The sequence below is a fragment of the Fringilla coelebs genome, assembly GCF_963513975.1.
Source record: "Fringilla coelebs genome assembly, chromosome: 5".
NCBI classification, from domain to species: Eukaryota; Metazoa; Chordata; class Aves; order Passeriformes; family Fringillidae; genus Fringilla; species Fringilla coelebs.
In genome coordinates this window covers 52,795,145-52,816,199 of record NC_140033.1, presented here as the reverse complement: position 1 = coordinate 52,816,199, position 21,055 = coordinate 52,795,145, and the positions used below count along the sequence as shown (strand labels likewise).

Sequence of the window (21,055 nt, the reverse complement as noted above, 5' to 3'; positions counted from 1 at the left end):
CACTGAGTGCAGTGCGTGACAGATAAAAACTCTCTAAGTCCTTGTAACCCCAAGCCAACAGCCATGTTTTCTCCCTCCCACTCCTCATCCTCCTAGCACAGCAAGAATTTCCAAATCACCCATGGCAGGACCTGGCAAAGGTGCAGCTCCCGCTGCTGGAGTTCAGGCTGACCGCACACACACACACCTCTGACACCCAGCCTCTCCCTGCTCCACAGGGAGCTCAACAGAGAGTTGTACTGGAAAGTCCCCTAAGCAAGGACAACAATCCCATCAATTCCTTCCCTCAAGAAAAAGTGTTTTGTTAACAGTCTTCTACAGACTGTTAACTGCATTACAGGAGTGAGTGCAGTACAGTGCTTTAAAATGTAAGTAATTAATTATGCTGCCATCACCATCACTGGTATTATTTTTATTATTTTCTTAAATAGGAAAAAGAATTAAAGGAAGTATAGGGTTTGATTTGGAAAATGAGGAGAAATAAGAAAACTATACTCCACATAGAGAAGAAGGGCTCAAAAACCATTGTGCAGAATCTAGATCTAGTTGTGTATGGGATTGTATTTGATGAAGTTCAGAGGTTTGAGCCTGGGGTTTGTGAAATCACATGGTTTCCTTTACTTTTGAATGTACCTTTCATCCATTCAATATGCCAACTGTCAGTATGGCATGGTCAGGCAGAGATCAGGCACAGCATTAGAAAGCCGTGTTATCAAGTATTCACTCCTTAGCAGTATGAATAGGATCTTACCTTGTATTTGAAATAGGTGACTTTTACTTCAAAATAAACTTGAAGGTAGTTCTTATGAGTGTTCCCACACCTGTTTTACAATTCTCTGTTTCGTATTTGTCTTTTCATTTGTAGGAACTAAACACAGTAACAGCAAGAAGAGTCGCTGGTATGCCACTACTGTGATATGCCCAACTTGAGGGCCAGTGGCAAGCTGTTGGCTCTCCTGATTAGGAGCTAGCAGTGATCAGACCATTCACTGGAACTTAAGACGACATGGAGTGGTTTATTCTTATGCTGCCATCTCTGAAAGGTACTGAGAGTACCTGAAAGCAGTTGCTTATCTCTAACCCGATAATTAAATAGCTGTAACGAAGTCTGGAGCTCCCTCCTGATTTTCCAAATGCTTATGTGTTTCATCAGTCCACTGCAAAGAACAAGGAAGCAAAGCAGGGAGTTGAATGTCTAATTAAACAGGTGGAAGGCATCCACTCGGCGCTGCAGAGAGCTCTTGGGAGAGAAAAGCAAGGAAAGAACTGCTCAGTGCCTTCACATGCCTGGGTTTTATCTTTGCTTTGTTTGTAACCTCAAAAACATGGAAGGACTTCTTGCTGTGTAGATCTCTAAATCTGATAATGTTTCATTTCATAACAAAAATGGAAGCATGATAGAGATAAACCTGAGGAGTGACTTCATGCTAAGCACAGCGTGTTATTTTAAATGTCAACCTCTTGGGGAAGGTTCCCATGCCAACTATTTTCTTTGGAGGTTATGCTATGAAAGTGGGTGAACACACACCCAACTCATAACTCACTCAACCTTCCACCTGCATAAAACAGAGCAAAAAAGCTTATGAAAACACATTAGCAAGAAGAGCTCACAGCTGGGAAAAAGCAAGAAGGACATTTTATTTAAAAATTAGTAAAAACCCAAAATGTCACAAGAGTTGCTGCACTTCTATGCAGCACACCACACCTAGGAGATTAAACAGCAATTCTGTAATTTGTACCTATTTATTCAAGGCAGGGATCTGACCTTTACAGGCTCATTTGTTTCAGCAAACTTTGCTCATGCTACTCATGACTGCTCATATTCATAAGGCTTGCAAGATTAGAACATCAAATAATTGCTGATAATATGAAGACAGTGTGACAGAAGAAACAATAGTGTTTCTTATTATGTGATTATCTTTCTTTTTTATTTAAAGCTCTGAGAAACCACTTCAATTACTTTGACATTTTTCTTGTCAAAGGTAAATTTTTTAATTGGCCACTGCACTTCTACATATATGAAGCTTTTTTGTGATCTCTGCAAATCTCAACGAATACATCAAACCAGGTACTGTAGTTCTACTAAATAATATTATTGTAATTGTTTTGTTCAGGGTTTGTCAAAGTCCACTCAATCATTTTCTCAGTCGTATGGAAAAAATGCCACCCTGCAGGTTGAGCAACAGATCCAGACTGTTTCAGGGGGTGGGTGGCTTCAGTCTTGTCCCTTGACCGCAAAATGACACCATGGCCTGACCTATAAAATGAGGATAATTAAATCTACCCATTTTTATAAACACTAGTGCAGCACACGGTTGAATAGCACAATGTAAATTTAAACATTTAATTAAATTGAGGCAGAGCGCCAAGTAATCACAATGCACACACACTACTTGAAACCAACTCATTAACAGTTCTGCTGCTGGAACCAGTTTCCTAATGGCTCAGTAATGAGCTGACTACAATCATAAAACCACGCTTCTTGATAATTTTTTTAAAAATGTAATTATAATGTGATAATGTCTTGAACTTGTGTGTGCACAGGTAACAAAAAAGATACTTCCAAACACTTAAGGGCTCAGGACTTAAAATCTGTTATTTTTTATTCACAATTTGTATTAGTATAACTCTGTTACAAAAAGGAAGGCGGATACTCTAGCTTTTTTGTTGGTAGCTGGCAGTGTTGGGGTACTTCAGTAGAATGTCTGATCTCTCTTACTGCCTGACCCCTCAGCCAAAAATAGTGTGCAACTAACTCACTTCTCTGAATTTCTTCCCTTGCATGCTATGGCCACCCAGAACTAGCAGACAGTTTCCTTTCCTATGAGACAAGATGCATCTGCAGGTGAGGCATCATGCTTAACCAAGCACATCTCTTCATATGCAATGAAGACATTATATATGTTTGAGTGGGGTATGCTGCTCTTTATCCCTGCCTGGCTTTGTAAGTAGTAAATCAGCCAATAGCCTCACTGCCAACAAATATTGGATATAACCTCGCTCCTTCCTTCCAGCACACTATTAACCTAGGTTATCTACTCAGGGAACACATTTTTAAGCTCCATGGTAGATTTAAATTTGGAATTTGCAAAAGTACAGTCCTTGCCTAATCTCTCTCAGTTACACCACTGGCATGGATTTGCAATGGAGAGGAATTGACATCCATGGCATACAAGTTAGGACATGGCATCCAGTAAGGTCTATCTCTGGCCTTGGCTGCTCCACTTCAGAATCTTTAGAAATGGATCAAATACAACAGCACACCTTACAAGCTTTCCTGTTGCCTTCCCATTCAGGCCTGCTGCTGAGCAAACAGTTCAGCTGGAGTATGTTGTCAGCCATATGCCGATAGACTCCACCAGACACGTGCCAGACACAGTCCCCACAGCTCTGCCTTTTCACAACAGCCACCAACAACAGGAAAAAGGAGCTGCAAGGCTGAGGAGTTCAGGAGACACTAATTACATTTTAAATTAAGTTCTGTACTGAGAGAGAAGGACTTTTAGGGCTCTTTCCTAGATCTACATCGAATCCAACACAGTAAAACTCCAACTCTGGCTGTAGTTCCCCACAGCTACTGCAAAAGAAGCAACCACATTCCTCACAAAAGAATACAAAATGTATGTATTTTGACCTTCCTTCAATTATTTTCTGCATCTGTAATCATAGTGTATTCACAGACAAAATGTAAAAACCTATAATCTAAATGAAGGAACCACTCCTCCACAGGGGAAGATAGAATGTTATAATTTTTCCATTTTAAAATTGTTAAGAAGGTAATTACATGCTATTTCCATTGAAAGCATGTTATTTATTTCTCAGAAAGGTTCAATAATACTTAAGAAGTCTTTTCTGAATATACCAACATACCAATTTTTGAGCCTGTTTATAAATGAAATATTAAATAAGACCAAAAATAGTCACAATGTCAACACCTCTGCAACCAAAACCTTTCCCTCAGCTTCAACGTTGGTTTAGCAAAGTAACAGGCACACTGCTCATTTGTTTTCTGTTGTCTGCAGAGATGTCAGCCTGAAGTTATTTCAGTTATTACACCTGTCACTGAGGGTCTTCTCCCTGTAGCTGTGGCTTTGCAAGGAAGGTGGCTCTTTCTGTTGGCTCAGCAAAACATTTGACTGACCCAAGTCCTGTGCTATCCTAAGTGTTCCAGTGTTTGAAAAGAAGAGATGTTAATCCCTGTGATGCCTTTCATTTTCAGTTACTAGCAGGCAAAACATTATTTGATGCTTTGTGCTATAAAGTTTATGGGTGATTACCTCTACTGCAAAAAAATACTCAAGCAGCAACTCTTTCTGCTGCCACGAGAAGCTTCAGGCCTTGCATTTGAAGCAGGGCATCACATGTATAGAAAGCACTGTGTACAGCTGGGCCTTAGAACAAATATCCTTATCTCAAAGACCGAAAAGATAACAACAGTTGCAGTTGTTAGAACCAGGCAGGTAAACACTAAACACTCTCTGCAAACGCTGAGCTCAGAGAGTTGCAGCCTCCCAGACAGAAACCAAGGTCCCAGAGTAGAACTCCTGTGTGTCTGTGTAGTATTATTTCCAAAGAACATGACTGATGCATGCACTCTGTGTGTTTTCCATATCCTGATAGAACCCATGGTGTGCTCCCTACCAGACACCACCCTCAGTTTTTCACTTGGATTCTCCCACATTGATGCTTTCACCCATTCAGATCCAAAACAGAGAATATGGATGTTATTCGTTAAGCAGGTCAGGAATGCCAAGTCCCTGTGATCAGCAAACCCCTCTGAGCCCATGCAGCTTTGCTCTGATAGATCACATTGATGCACAAATGAAGGAGTAAGCAGAGGTAGTATTTTGTCTATGTAACTTTTCTAAACTCGCAAAGCATTCAAGAAGGTATTTAGTATTCCTGTGCTGCTGAAAGCAGTTCTGTTTCTAAACTCAAAGTACCTGTGACTTTCCTCTATCCCTTGGCCATCTGCCATCGCCTTGTCTAGCAAACTTGAAAGTCACTGTTCATTCCCAGGAATCCTTAGAGATGTACGTGGAGAGGTCCCAAAGAAGGGGTGAGCATCAGAAAACCCATCTTTCCTCAGCTATCCTCATTGGTGCAGTTACCCATAATGCCATGCCCTTAAACCATGATTACCACAAATTTATTCTCTAAAGGAGCCATGTGAGTAGTTCGGCTCACTCAAATAGTAGCTGGGTGCAATATAATAGAAGGGTGTAATGTAAATATTGCTTAACATAAACCTGGATCCTTTGGACTAGTGTCGTGGCTCCCCAAGATGCCGCTGGCACTGTACCGGGTACAGCTCCGTGTCGGACTTCTGCAGCCTCCCGGTTGTGCCAACAGGACGGGCAGGGCGCCCCGAGGGGTCATCTCTTCACCAGGACCGCTCCCCAGCCCAACGGAGCCAATCCCACAAACCAATCTCCTGCACCCCGAAGCATCTCGGCCAGCTACAGCAACAACGGCGCCTCTTCCCTCCTCTCCTCATCCCTGCCCCTACCCGGCATCTTCCCCCACCTCGGTGCCCGGCCCCGGGGCTAGAAGGTGCCCCCGAGCCCGCGGCGTCCACGGGAGTCGGGCCGGGCCTGCGCAGGCCCTCGGGGGGCACGGCCCCTCAGAGGGAGGGCACGGGCGGCGGCGCAGGAGGAGGCGGGGGCCGGCGGGTCCCGGCACCCCCGGGGCGGGCAGGGGGCGGGAGCGGCGGCGCCCCCCGGCCGCCGAGGGGCCGCGCTGGGGCGGGGTCTGCGGGCGCCGGCGGGGCGGGCGGCGGCGGGCGCCACGTCGGCAGCGGGGACGGGCGGAGGAGTAAAGTCTGAGCGGAGCCCGGGCGGGCCGAGCGAGCTGTGAGTGCCGTGGGTGAGTGAGGGAGCGAGGGATGGAGGGATGGATGGATGAGCGGCCGCTAGCCCCCGGCCCGCCGCCAGCCGGGCAACCCGGGAGCGCCCTCCCTGCCCCCCCGCGGATGAAGGGGAACTTCCAGGGGAGGAGGCGGGAGAGCACCCGGCGCGCGCCCCGGCGGAGCCGCTCATGGGAGAAGCGGGTCAGGGATGTGGAGCCGCCGCCACCTGCCCCCGGCCCGGGCACAGCCCGGCCGCCTTTGTGCTTCCAGCCGCGGCTCCGCGGGGCGGGAGGGCCGGGCCGGGCGTAGCGGCTCCGCCGCGGCCTTGGCTGCCACGTCAGTGCCGCCGCCCTGCGCCGAGATGCCGGCAGTGCCCGCGCCGGCCCGGCCGGGGTCATGGGCGGGGGTCGCTGCCGGGCCGCCTCCGCAGCTCCGCCGGCACGCAGGTAGCTGCGAGGGAGGACGCGGCGGGAACTGCGGGGCTTCGGCCGCCCGAGGGTAAGGGAAGGCGGATCCTCGGGTGCGGGACCGAGGGCAGGGGGGCTGCTCTGGCCTGCCGCTACCACTGTCTCTGGGCTGGGCGCCCGTGGAGGAGCGGTCCCCCCACCTGGGAGGGAGGGCAGCGGAGGGAGCCGTGCTCGCCTCGGCCTGACTCCTGGAGGGTCTTGCTCTCCCTCGAGAAGTTTTCCGACCCAATAGAAGCTTTCTTTCGGTTTTTTTTTTTTTTAACTTTGCAGTGTTCAGATGTTTGCTGTAGTAAGGTGCTCTTTGTTTCATCCACGTCTCTCAAGTCCACCTTGATGGAGTAGCATATGAAGAGGTTTTTTGTGAACAGTTTGGGACTGGCTTAGCTTTCCACATTCACCTAGCCTAGGCGTTTATGTGGTGTGGCCTGAAGATCAAGGCAAGTTGATTTAGCCGTATGCCTGGTTCTGGGCATTGTATGAACTGCAGATACAGCCTCTGTGGATGCAATTAAATGCTTCCTTCTGCTCATTGAATTGGGGTGGAAATGAGAACTCTGAATCAGGATGTCCCTCCATAAGGAATGTATATATCAAGTACATGTAGCTTGTTTCAGTGTGTCCACTGTGTTGCTTCAGGCAGGATGCCCCTGTATAACTTTGGGGGTACATACAAGATTGCTTTTTATTTAATATGTAGGTACTGGTTTGTATGCACATCAGTTTTAAGACTGCTCAGTAAATATTATCCAGCATATCATGTAAAGCTTTCTGTTAAACTGTGGTTAAATATTCAGAAAAGTTAGTATTGCCTTCTCAGTGTAGAAATGGACAGTGCTGCACAAATGCAAACTGAAAAGTGGTCCTTGTCCAGCAAGTGACCAGGTCTAAATGTCAGGTAGGAACAAACAAACACGTGGTGGATGCTAGGGAAAAGACTATTTCATTAGCAGAGGTAGCAAGGATTTTCAGAAGCTGCTTTACCGCTGGCTGTTATGCACAGTCCGGTTTTGTCTTTTAGGGTCTTCTGGAAAAGGATATCCAAGACTGATCTGGGGCTCAGGCTTTAGGAAAGTGTTAAAAGAAGTGGGGAAGGTTCTTCTGAAAACTGATCTAGGAGGAGGCAGAGCATGACGAAACTGGTAAAATGGAGTTTTCATGGTCTTTCTGAAGCTGTGCCATGCACCTTACTGGAATTTACCATATACTTCTTAAGAACCCGTTTTGGAGAACTAGAAAAGGGGAATTCTGGTTCATGCCTTGATTTTATATCTTGTAAATCATTGCATCAGAGAAAACTTGATTGCCAGCACCAGGTGTTCCATAGAGCCTCTTCTGGACCCTGATCTATATTTTGGTTGACAGTGGGCACAGAAATGGTGCATTCTCCATCCAGGGTAGATATGATATGGTACTGTCCTGGGCAGAGTTAAGGGTTTTTTTCCCAGGAGATATTATACCTCTCTTTTGCTTTTAATCGTGGTGTGTGTTTGGTTTTTAATACAGATATGTTCCATTACCTTCCCAGCTGCGTTCAGTTCCCTGCATACAGTGACCCTCTTATGTATATTACTTACAGCAACTTCTCTTGGAAGAAGTTGTAGTCCATCCTGCTGTAGGCTTGGAAGTAAGTCATAGCTCACACCTTGAAACTTCTGATGAACTTCTTGTGGTCTTTACTTGAAAATGCAGTCTCTTTTTCATAGCACGCTTGCTCCCGAGCCAGTCTTGCTTTGTAGATAAATCTGAATTTTGAAACTTGAGTTTTAAACTGAAGGCTTCTTGAAATACTAGCTGTGCTCTTGGTTTTTACCTACAAGCTTTCTACATGCCTGGATTTGTTTTTGTACTTTAGTGCTGTTAGCACTGACTCTTCTTGCAGAAGCTCCGTGAACTCTTTCCCTTGCAGTACAGACTGAAACAGAGATTTCCACCCAAGGAGTAAGGCAGTGAAGCTGATAGTGAGGGGTTGCTTGTGCAGCTTGGAGTTGTACCCTGAAGAGCAGCCATAGGTGGGATTACCTTTTTTGGCTTCATGATTATTTCCTTGTTTAATTTGGAGAGTAGAGACTGTTGCTCTTCCAAAAATTTAATTCTTAAACTATCATACCTAAAAATATTTTTTTTTTCCGTGTACGTGAAATACATCAGGTTCATTCAGAAATCTGCTGCAGCTGCTGAACGAGGTAAAGAAGAGCTGTTCATGTGGCAAAGGTTGTTTGTTTTCCATCAGCTCTCTAGCCAGGCTTTCTACCTGCACAGCTGGTAGCCAGAAGGAAGATAACTTCTTTTGTAGCAGAACAAGACAGGGTAATAGGTTTGTTTGCTGCTCTGTAAGGTGGAAGTTCCAGCACTGGCTGCTGCTGCAGCCGTCTGGAGCAGCATTAAGCTGCCAGCTGAAATTGGCCCCATCCTTGGGTCATTTCATTGCTACCCACAAATATCTGAGTAGTGGCATCGAAACAAGCCAGTTTTCACTGGCTGCTGCTTGGGCCAGGTTTGCTGTGCTGAGACAGAAGGGCTTTTTGTCTCTAAAGTCAGAAAGACACCAGAGCATCCACTGAAACTTGGGAAGTTTCACACATCTGTAATGGTTAGAGCTTACTTCCCAATGGAAGGGTAAAATTTTACAGAAATTAAAGCTTGCAGTCCAAGAACTGCAGGCTCATTAAGGAGCATTTGAGTCTTAACATGGATTATTGTGCGTCATAGCAATCCTCATGGCAGCACATGGAGCAAGTAAAATTATCTTCATTGCCCAGGAGGAATTGGTGTCTTGTTGACAAATCTCTAAAAATGTGGCATCTTAAGGCCATACCAAGTGTACTTCTTCCATACTGTGGGGATTTGTATTCCTGATTCCTGCTGTACACCCATGGCAGATATGTGACAGTCACTGTTCCATAAGATGTCATTAACGTTCTGCCTTTCTTATAGGTGTATGCAGAATACTTTTGTGGAAACAACTAACTAGAAATCTTCACAAAGGAATATATTTGGTGAGTTTTATTTCTGTCAGCTTTGATATGAATGTATGTGTAGCTATGCCATTACTTCTAGAGCTTCTTAGCACTTTCATTCAGGATCTTAAACACTGTTAATGTTACAAATAGCTCTTGAATTAAAAACCTTCTTCTAAAAAATTTCTCTATTATTTTTTATAGCCACAGTGTAAAACGTTTAAGTTTTCTATGTATTTCATATTCTGACAATATGAAAGTGTGTTTCCTTTCAAATCAGTTGAGTGACTTCCATCTTTATGTTTTTAATTTTTTTTTGTGTGAAGGCTACAATTTATTTTAATATATTGTTAAGAAAGATGAGAAGTTGTCCCATATCTCTTGAATGAATTGTCAATAGACAGTATCTTCATAAGCACACAGGGAAAAAAACCCAAGAAGTAGTTTACATTTATCCCTGTTCTAAGATCTGGGTTTGCTTCCACTTCTTGACATGAGAAAACACAGATGAAGAAGGAAACTGGAATGTGCCAATGATATGATGGATTTCTGCTTCATGAATGTCTCTATGAGTTTTTCTGGGCATCATGGAGATCCTGTCTCATTCAATGAATGTGTTAAATGAAGCTGGAGGCTTTTCTACGGTGACACAAGTGAATTTGGCATCACAGGATGAAAATGCAGAAGAAAGATCTCTTTGCTTGCTTTCTTCTTCCCTTTTTCTTTGGCCAGTCTTAGTGTACTTTGAAGAAGATTCTGAAAACATATGAGAAGAATTCCAAAGTTCAGGTTTCTGATAAATCTTTGCCTTGTTGCATACGTCTGCAGTACTGGTAATCGTTGTAACTAATGATTCAGTGCATAGTGTGGACTTTGAATTGGGAGCTTCCAAGTTTCCAAAGTTCCTTAACCTATAGCATGTCGGAATGACTTAACTCTGCACAAAAGTCTTACACTTGCATCTCTAGGTCACTGCCTTTGGTTTCAGCTGAGTTGTAATTTCTGTTGGGTCTCATGAACTTTGCTTTCTCTTCTTCGTGGGGGTGCATCTTCAGGGGAAGGCTTGGGGGACTTTTTGATGCAAAGCAGGACATACAAGCCTAGATCTTCATAGACAAAGGAGGCATTGAGTGCTTTTACCTCCATGGTATTATGTAAAATGTAGTGAATGGTTTCTGTTTTTCTATCTCCAGTTTTGAAGAAAAAAGTTGGATTCCTGCCCTTTTGCTCTGAAGACTGGATGAAGTAATCTGCCACCAAGTGGTTATTCCAAGCCTTTGATCTCTGGTCAATAGAAATACTCATCTTAAGTCTCTGCAAGGGAGCCAGGTTTAAAACATGCTCCTGTGCATATCCTGTTCACCACATATGCTGCACTGTGTTTAGTACACAGGATTTTTGCCTCACTTTTCAGAGCCTTTCAAATCTCCTGAGGTATTCAGTTGGATACAAGGATGCATAATGCAAACCGTAACGTAGATATTTGAAAATTTTCTGTAGAAGTCCTTTGTTGGAACTTGGTTTTGATTCTGGGATTCCCTGGAGAGTTTCTACAGAAAAACAAAAGGGCGTGAAGTGTGCTTTGCGAGGTCTTGTGTGCCAGGTGATGTTTTGGGTTTGTGAGACTTTTCTGACAATGATATGATTCTGTTTTCACTTGCCCTGATATCATAGAGCTGTGAGTAAAACCTAGTACAGGCTGGTTGGGCACATCTCTTGCAGCATCATAGAATCATCAAGGTTGGAAGAGATTTTCAAGATCATCCAGTCCAACCACGCACTTAGCATCCCCTGGAGTGCTACCAGGCACCTGTAGAACCATGCATCAAACGGTAGTTTTCAACTTTCTGATCTGCAAACCCCTGAAGGCTCTCTTCTGTGTAGAACAAATTCAGTCCTACCAACAGGGACTTACTTGCCTTAGCTGCTGTTCTCGGGTGTGCGTAGTTCTCCGTTGACTTCTGGGGCCTGTAGCAGCAGGTTGCCAGTGCCTGAAGAAAGACCACTGGGGTCTGTCTAGATGCAAGTGAGTGGAGCATTTCTATTTAACTTTTAAGGAAAAGCTTGGGATCAACAATTATGTGACCTTGAGGTTCTAGGAAAGGTAATGGGTATATGGTGCTGTGATTTTATTTGTGCTGTTATTTTTTTTTTCCTACTGTACTTTTAAACTAGACTAGAAACTCTGCTGTGAAATTCCTCTACCAATACATTGCTTTGATCATTTAGCTTTGCAGGAACTGAAACCAAATCTTACAGTCTAAACCAGACGGTGGAGAGTTTTGAAAGTTTCCTTACCTGTCTTGTCTGCCAGTCTTACTCTAACTCTTACTATCAGACAAATCTTATTTTAATTAAATACTGGTATTGTGTCGGTAAAACAGATTCTAGGGGCTTCAGCTGGGCTGTATCTGCTGTGAGTGTTTCTGTGTTCAGTACATTCTTAATAGCAGAAGATACTAAACCTTGTGTGAAATCTTGTGACAGTTTCTAGTGGTCTACCTATGTCTAAAACTGGTAACTTACTCCAACTCCCCTCTAAACTTTTTGATACTCCCTGACAGTGTTTTCTCTGTCCTCTTAAGATTAAATAACTTTTCTGAATCTCTTATGTGGGATTGTTGACAGAAATATTTTGGAAGCTCAAACAAGCAATTTCATCTGTTGTTCTTTTAGGAGTTTCATGCTGTCTAGATAAAAATAAATTCATGGAGGTAGTTCTTCATAGAAAAATAATTTACCTCTGGCTTTACTAATTTGTCTCGAGTCTGCTTTAAAACCTTGATCATTTTTGATAATTTTTTCATTCCTTTGTTTGAACTAAGACTTGCTTCTGACTTTTATTTTATTCTTTTTAGGACTTTCCCTAAGGCAGTGGTTAAACTCCTTCCACATTTGTGGTAGAGTAATCATCTTCATGACCAAAATGGCCAGACATTAATTAGGAGTATAGTTGCTTCATCTTGATGTGGATATTTTGATTGAATAATGTCAGGCCTATCAGTTTCTTCTGTCTAGCCTTTCTTACAGTGCTTTATATTATTATTGGAAAAAAGCAACAAACCTACATGGAACTTCACATAGTGAGGATGAATATTGTATTTCTTTCAGCTTGCATCTTTTCTCAGAACCTGATTGTCTTCAATCGCTCCTTGTGATTGGTCAGGTTTTTTTTGTTTGTTTGTTTTTTTAATTTTCTTTGTCTTGTGATTAAATAAAATAACAAGGAGTCCTATGATTGATACATTTTAAAATTGTATTTTATCCCTCATGTGTTTTAGTCTTCCATCTTGATGTGTTGTTACTCTACAACTTCCTCATGAGTGGAAGCAGGGGGGCAGACATTGATCTCTTCCAACTCTGGTAACCAGTGACAGGACCCAAGGGAATGGCAGAAAGCTGTTTAAGGGAAGTTTAGGGTGGATATTAGGAAAAGGCTCCCCCAGAGTGTGGTTGAGTACTGGAACAGCTCTCCAGGGAAGTGGTCACAGCACGAGCCTGACAGAGCTCAAGAAGTGTTTGGACAATGCTCTCAGGTACATGGTGTGATTCTTGGGGCTGTCGCGTGCAGGGGCAGGAGTTGGACTTCAGTGATCCTTCTGGTTTCCTCTCAGCTTGGGATATCATATGATCCTTTCCTGTTTCTTAGCTGACATGTTTCCATCTCTAGCTTTTGAGTAGCACTTGTTCAGCATTTCTATCAAACTGGCCATCCTGGTAGTAGGTATTTTTGCTTGCTTTCCTGTTCAGCTTCTTGTGTTTTCTGAGCCCTGAACTGATACCCTTAGTGCTGACTGGGAGGATTCTTTAATAATCAATTTAGGCTTGCTTCTCATCCATAGGTCTATGATTTAGTATGTGGGTGCCAGTTTTTAGTGTGATGTTTTTACTTCATAATAATACTGTGAGGGTTTTAGCTCTTGTTTTCCAGATGAGTCTTCCCACCTGCTTCTGCCTCCACATTCCTTCTTCAGATCACAGCCACTGCTTTCTCACCCAGAGCATGTACAAAGAGATCTGGGCAGAGCAAGAGAAGCAGGAATTATTTTTGTGGTGCTTGTTGACTCCTGGAAGAAATTAAATTATTTAAAGACTTGTGCAGAGGGAAGGGAACTAAGAGGTCACTGGCAAAAAGAGAGAAGCATGCTGACTGGTGTAATGCGACTTGTTTTTCCTTTTTCTGACCTTGGTGCTTGCCGAGGAGGGAAACCAAGATTAGCAATTAGCAGGAGGACTCAGGGAAGGAGGCAGGACTTAATATCAAGGCATGTTTTGGTGGGGGAAGAAAGCAGGAAGGAAACCTGGACTGGTTATTACTTTCTTCCCTTCCAGAGAAAAAATTCTATAGGCAGAGCTGCTGATTGAGGTTTTTCTTATGCTTCCCCTGTCAGGGACTGCTGCTCTAGAACTGCTCTAGGAAACAGTTTCTAATGTAAAGAAATCTTTCCCTCAAATGTTTCCATTGGAGAGTTTGTATAGAGTTAAAACAGTTTAGGTCTGCTTCTATCACTGCACCATTTATGCAGTTCCATGTCAAGATAAATTGTGTTGTTTCTGTTGCTGTTCTTCCATCTTGTTTTCATGGCATTTGTTCAAATTATGCTGCAAGGACTTGGTGTTTTTAAACAGCTTTCCAAGTACTAGCAGATCTCACAGGCATGCTGTTCTTGTGTCTCTAGTGGCCATCACCTCTAGGATCACTAGCCTTTTTTTTTTCAGTACTTAAACATAAGCTCTTGTATGACAGTAGCTGTTTTGTTTTCCTACTCGTTGTCTTCATGATTGCTTTTTGAGATGCACTTGGTGTGGTGTGGTAGCTCTCACCAAGCCTGCTGATGTGGTGGAGAGCTCTTTTTTAAAGTATTGAGTCTGGTTGAAGAATGCAAAAGCAGTCTGATAATAAAAATAGGAGCAATTTGACAGGACCTGCTGGCTGGTCTAATAATGAAAAAGAAGTTCTCTTTGTGGAACTTAATCTACTTGAATTTTGGATTAATGGATTACATTTATGCTTTGCCAGAAAAGATGAATAGCACATGTGAATTTCTTTTTTTAGGCAATAATGAATCAAACAGACAAAAATCAACAGGAAGTCCCATCCAATGTTCATGATGAACCACCAGAAGGTATGTATTAGTTTTCATGAAATGAAGTAAATGAATCAGTTCTCTCTAAAAATTGATCTGCAAGCTGAACACTTTTTCTTTTACGTAACAGTAAACAAACCAACCCTGGGATGAGATGGGCCTGGATTATTGTTCACTTCTGCATTATCCTGATTACAAAAAGGCCACTGAATATAGCTGTGTAAACAACTGTACCTATAAATTATAGAGAAGATGGGCAGTTACTGAAGGACTTAATTTGCAGGTTAGCTTGCAGAGGTATGAATTGATCTAATGGGCATTTATTTCTGCTATTCATTATGTGAGACAAAAGAGCCCAGCTTCATTTTTTGGACGCATTGCTGTGTTCATAGTGCATGTGACTTTTATGGAAGATGCATTAAAAAATATATAGAACTTCATTACTGCTCCTGGAGACTGTTTTCCATCATACAATTAACAGTGGTTCCAACTGTTCACAGTCTCATGGTTTCATAAAATCAAGCATGCACTTGGCTTCGTTAATGCAGTGACATTGTGGTCTCCTGAACCAACTGAATATTAAATTGGTTATTAGATCTGCAGACGAAATGTTGCGGATGAGCAGAGTTTCTTCTAAGCTGTGGACTGGCAGGATTGAGCAGAGTACTGTTTGCATAATGTGACTGGAAATATACTAGATCAAAAGCCATTCTTGGCATGTAAAAAAACACGTTCTTATGTGTGTTCTGTCTGCTCTTGCTTTAAAACCAAATGTGTTGGATGTAGAGGTTGGTGAGTCATGATTCCTCTGGGTTCATTGCTCCTCAGTTTATAATGGCCCTTTAAAGTTCTGTTTGTTGGTCTGGGTTTTTTTTTCACCTCAGCTTTTAAATGTTGTATAGCTGAACAATTTACTTCATTTGAACAACAGTATTATCCACTAACTGTAGCAGAAAGGACTGAAGTCGAGTAACTGACTCTATTCTTAACAACTATTAGGCAAAAAACACAAGTAGAAGAAGATGAGAGGAAAGGGAAAAATAGGTTTTCATGACACAGTAATTCTTCAGCTCTGTTATACTTGTTATAGTAGCGTGGTGTGAGGACAAAAAATCTTGCGCTTTTGGTGTTAAGATCCCAGAAGCATTTCCGATAGCAAATGCCTGATTGGAAACTACACTTTAATGTGTTATCTTCAAGTCTGACTTTTAAGGCTGGGTTTTGCTTGCTTAGTTGTTAGGGGCTTTTTTGCCTTAAAGGTTTAATTGTGTTTGATACATGTTAAACATCATGTATAGAAAGTGAACAGTAGTCTGAAAACTAGAACCATTTCTTTATTGAGTAGGACAGTGAAAGAAGCGGGCATTTCTTGTCTTCCTAGCATATTCACTAGGTTTTCCATATTCAGAGCATAACAGCAGAATTTGATCATCACTGGTTACTCCAAAGTTTTATTTAAAATCTGTGAGCTGCTAAGACTTATTTTCTTCTGCACATGTTCTTATAGACAATATCTACTTTGAATATGAAGTCTAAATAGATGAAGAAAGTTGGTGTAGTTAGAGGAAGTAGAATGAAGCACAGCTCATCTTAACGTAAACTCCATCCTTGAAAAGGATTTTTCCTTTTAGTTCTGATTCACATGCACTCTTCAAGCCTTATGAGTTTAGTTAAAATTCTGGAATACCTTTGGAAAACAACCCCATTTTGAATGTTGTGCAAGGCCTTATACGTGATACACTTACACCATCATAGAAAGATGGCAAAATGTGGATGGAAGGATACCAGTTCAATGCTGGCAAAATAATCTCCCTGAACAGGCTGCCAAAATGTTCCTTAGAGGAAAGGCTCAATTCCAAAACCAATTTGCAGTTTTTCCTAAAGGTAGAAATAGTTGTGGTTTGTTCAAATCACACTCAACAAGCTTGGTGCCCAAAGGCTTTAGAGAATGTGTAGAAGAAGCTTTTGTGCTCCTGCTCTTTATGAGTAGTGTATTCTAATGCGATATTTTCTGCCTTGTGAGCGGCGCCAACCTTTACAACCTACATTCATTCAAACTCTTGTTCATTCTTGGATTCCTTTCAGTGGGAAGCTGGCTGCAAGATGGCCTGGTAGAGCCAACTCCTGGATAGAGAACTTGTGTAATTTTCTCAGTGCACCATAAATCACAGAATATTCTGAGTTGGAAAGCACCCACAAGGATTGTCGAGCCCAACTCTTAATGGAGGGCCCATGTGGTGATCAGCCCACAACCTTAGTGTTATCAGCACAATGTCTACATGACTGAGCCAATCTCCTTAGATTTAGACATGATCTGGTACTCTTTGGAAACATACTCTTTAGAAAAAAGGAGACCAGGGATGTGTGTCCTACAACAGAAATCAACTGGCAGTAAAACTCTGCAGTGCTGGGTGTTTGCTAGAGCTCACGGACAGTGCAAATAGAATGGAAATGGAATGTGCCAGCCATTACCAGAAGTTAATTATACACCATCACATTCTGTATTTACACCTGTGAAATAGAGTAGATGTCAGTGGACTGGCTGCCTGAAGTGATGTAAAGATAAATACATAAAGACCACATTTGTTTGTTTTTCTTATTATTTTTAAAGTTAGTTATGATGGATCATTTCTTGCTTACATCAGTTCTGATTCAGTGAAATCAGCTCTTAAAATTCACTGGGATGAAACTTTATGCCTATCTCACACTGATGATAGTGAACCAGTTAAGTGGAAGTAAAACAGTTTCTGACGAAATTTGTTACAATTTCTATTAGTGGTCACAAGAATCCTCTAGTGAATAAACCCTAGACATTGGATTTTATGGCAGACTCTGCATACTTCCTTCTGAGTGTGATGCTTTAAAGGCTTTCTGTATGTAAATTGAAATTCTGATCTCTGTGTGTTTGTGTTGGCAATGCATTTTTGCTAGAGATGTCCATGTTGAAAGCTGCTGGCCTAGAATGAACCAGCAAGAGTATTACATGGCTTTAAGTAAAAGGCTGTCATTTATGTTTTCAGTTTCCATTACCCTTTCTATAATCTATATCAATTTCTTAATTAAGAGACTAGTGTGAGCTGACAGGACTGTCAGTATTTTCAACTTCTTTGGGCTTCACTATTCTATAGCCTTGTTTTCCTTTTTTGTTAGCTTTGTAGAAAAGTCTCTCATTTAGGCATCATCTTTTGTTTGAGTTATTCCAGGCATGCACATAGGAACTCTGACCTTTACAGTTTTTCAATGAATTCTGAGTCCTAGGTCAGTCCTGGCATTATCACAAATGTATTGGCAGTGCATGGAAAGTTGCTCACCCGAGTGTTCATCTTGTAGCAGATGAGTGCTGGGACATGACTCTTGGAATCTATGCTCTGGATGCAAGTTATGGACAGTGAAGGCGCTGGGGACAGTCCTGTTCTGCTGGTTCTCCTAAGGCGTGTTGCAGTGGAAAGTCAGTGTGTTGGCAGGGCTGGACAGAGGTCTCCTGTGCATCTAGAGTGGTTTTTTTCTTTCCTGCTGCCTCTTAGAGTAGTTGTCCTCCTCCAAGCATGTTATTTCTGCTCCTGGCTCCCTCACCTCTTTATTTCATGTCTGTTTATTCCCTAGCTCTGCCCACTGTGGTTCCACTTGCTCTTTTCTTGGTTTCCCTGTTTTTTGTTATTTGGAACTAGGTGTATGAGCATCCAAGAAAAGCAGCCTGCAAGGTAAGACTGTGTGCAATGGCTGTTAGGCTAGAAAAGGAAATAATTTTGAGTAACACTTTTTTGAAAATGCTTAAATCCTGGTGCTGAGGTTGATTTGTGTGTTGTTTCTTCCCTTAGGGTCGCTCAAAGACCATCCACAGCAGCAGGCTGGCATGCTTTCTCGAGTGACTGGTGGCCTCTTCAGTGTCACAAGGGGAGCTGTTGGTGCCACGATTGGAGGTGTTGCTTGGATTGGAGGGAGGAGCTTGGAAATTACCAAAACAGCAGTCACATCTGTGCCTTCCGTGGGAGTGGGTCTAGTCAAAGGAAGTGTTTCTGCTGTAGCTGGAGGCGTTACAGCTGTAGGATCTGCTGTTGCAAGTAAAGTGCCTTTAACAGGAAAGAAAAAGGACAAGTCTGACTAAAACCAAAACTGAGACATACTCAATTCTCCAGAATATTGCATCAGTGGCATTAAAATCTGCTAAGATTGGGACCATGAGAAGCCATGTGTCTTAGACACTATCTTCTAATGAGTTGTGCAAGTAACTCAATTTCATCTGAAAAGGACAGAAGAAGCTTGGCTAGCAGTGTACGAGGATTTACTAGAGCCTAGATTGAAGCTTTGTTTGTATCTGGTGAAATGTTACACTTGATAACTATAGGAGTGAGTGTATCTGGAGGAATAATACATATTTGAATAGTCATTTACTGTACATCTTCTGCAGTTTTGGACTAAAATGTGAATGTAGAAACTTGGTAGTCTCTGTGATGCCATCGATACAACAAGATGACAATTATTGTTCTCAGTGGTTTCCACATCCTCCTGCTAAATATCCTTCAGCTGTGTGAAAGCACTGTTGGCTGTACCCAGTCTTGGATCTGAACCTGTACTTTCAGGCAGCCTGTAAACTACCCCTGACTGCATTCTGCCAGTGAAGACTGGAGCAAAGAGACTGGACGTGTGCAGAATTTGGAAATGAGAACAGGAGATAGAAGTGAAAAAGTTTAACAAATGTGGTAGAAAGGATGATAAAGAGTAAACTAACTTAATGCCTTATTAGAAGAAAATCTCTTTACTAGGTGAAGCTGTGTAAAGAATTGTCCTGTCATTTCAGTGCAGTTTACAGAATGAGCTTCAGGCTCTTTATAAATCCTGATATCTGAAACTTTCTCAGTTTTTACTGAAAACGTGATTGCTTCATCTCAGGTGTATTTAATAATATGCATCTATCTCCTGCTAGTGAGAACTTGCTTCTAATAAACTTCTTACAGACACTAGAAAAAATAACAGCCTGTGGAAAATGGGCTGATGTTTGTGGTCATCTAGCACAGCTGTCTGACTTGCTAGGAATTCTTGTGTAGCTGGAAACCACTGAAGAACTAGCAAAGCCGTTCTCTCAACTCCGTGATACACCAGGTTAGCTTTTTGCTCTGTTTAAGCAAATGCAAGGAAATTTTCACTACATTTCTTGTACTTTTCACCTTGATTTTTGAGTAAAATGCAATACTTTTATTTAAAACAAACCAAAAACAGTAGATGAGGCCTTAAAAAAAAAAGGCAAGTAATTTGTATACTGACAGATTCCAAATGTTAACACCTCAAATGGGAGTACCTGTACATCTCTGCAGCGTGTGAGGCAAAATGCACTTGTAATGACACAGCATGAGGTTGCCTTAAAATAGAAACCATTTGTGATCTTTTATTTGTGTACTGATTTTGAAAATAAGTAATCTCTGTGGAAGCCCATGGGAGGCATCTGTTCATGGTGTGTATGCAGTATTTTCTAAAAACTTTTGTTTCTATGGAGAACTTGTACGCTTACTTTTTCAGTGGCTGTGGTTGCACCAGGTGGTTATATGGGGGGGACTTTTTAAAAATGAAAAAAAAAAAACCCAAAACATATCACTTGTCAAACTTACTCCTCTGTTCACAGGTGTTGAAAGTACACCTTGTCTCAATTATGGTATTGTAGTCACCCAATCTCTCTGAGCCATTGGTACTTCAACTGCACTCTGTAACAACATTTTTTTATATCAGAAATCGTTTATGTTGGAAGCATGATACTTGTAAGCATGGAACTTGGGGTGGTGGGGAGAGGAAAAACCCAAGAAATTACATCTGCTCCTTCTGTTAGATACAGCAGCTGCTTGGTTCTCATCTGCTGCAAGGGTGTAATGAGGTAAGTTGATGCAACAAATAGAAGACAAACTATTTTTTTATAGTCAAAAGCAAATTGCATAGAATATAGTGTTGTTTAGAGGTACCAGTTAGCTCTAGAAATGAGCTAGCCTGGATATCAGAGGCAATTTTGCTGCAGCACATAATTTAGTATGGTCCGCTGCCCTGCAATTTCCAGTGTAGCAATATCCCCCAAGTGCTGCCACTGAACTCTTTAGGAGTCACCTTTTTGGAGCATGGTGATAATTTGTGATACTCAACCAAACTCTTCCTAATAGTTTTTCTGTAAATGGGAATGTTGAACTGGTCATACCTGTTTTTTAATTAAATTCTTTAATTTTAAACTATAAAACTTGCAGCAAAACAAGCGTGGTCGGAGATAAGCAATGTTAGGTATATAAGGAGTTGCCAACACTCCATTATGTTTTGTTCTTAACGTATCCTGTAGCTATTATTTTGAGTCTTGTAAACCGAAACTTCTACATGGCATATGGGTTTAGTTTTCAAAGAGCTTTGTCCTGTATCCTGTGTGTTTTCCATTCACTTATGAAACTTGCTTCATCTTAAAAACTTGTTCCAATTCTGTCCTGGCACCTGTGCAACATTAAATTTTTGCTGTTTCAGACATTTGAAAGCTTCCTTAGTTTTGTGGAGAAAGGCATACTTAGGTATAAATCTTCCCATAATACCATGCTCCAGAGTGCCTTCTATTTGTGTCTACTCAGCACCAACCAGCTCTTAACAAAAGCTTTAACTTCAGTGTGTAAGCTATGCACAGACACAGCACAAAATCCTTTGTACTAATATTCTTTTCCCCTGGTCAATGATGCTTGG

At 42.0% G+C, this 21,055-nt stretch overlaps 1 protein-coding gene across 4 annotated transcripts; it reads left to right on the top strand.

The window, feature by feature from the left end:
* Window positions 1–5,731: 5,731 nt before the first annotated feature.
* Window positions 5,732–20,815, top strand: TMEM263 (transmembrane protein 263). 4 transcript variants are annotated; one of them, XM_084205771.1, is made up of 4 exons: window positions 5,732–5,852; window positions 9,250–9,311; window positions 14,329–14,398; window positions 18,178–20,815. In XM_084205771.1, exons 3-4 carry the CDS (start codon window positions 14,335–14,337, stop codon window positions 18,462–18,464), a joined length of 351 nt encoding a protein of 116 aa, XP_084061897.1. In that variant the 5' UTR covers window positions 5,732–5,852; window positions 9,250–9,311; window positions 14,329–14,334; the 3' UTR covers window positions 18,465–20,815. The 4 variants fall into 4 exon arrangements, with proteins under 4 accessions (XP_084061897.1, XP_084061896.1, XP_084061894.1 ...); XM_084205770.1 differs by having other exon boundaries at window positions 5,773–5,865; XM_084205768.1 differs by lacking the exon at window positions 5,732–5,852 and adding an exon at window positions 6,142–6,294.
* The last annotated feature ends 240 nt before the right edge of the window (window positions 20,816–21,055 follow it).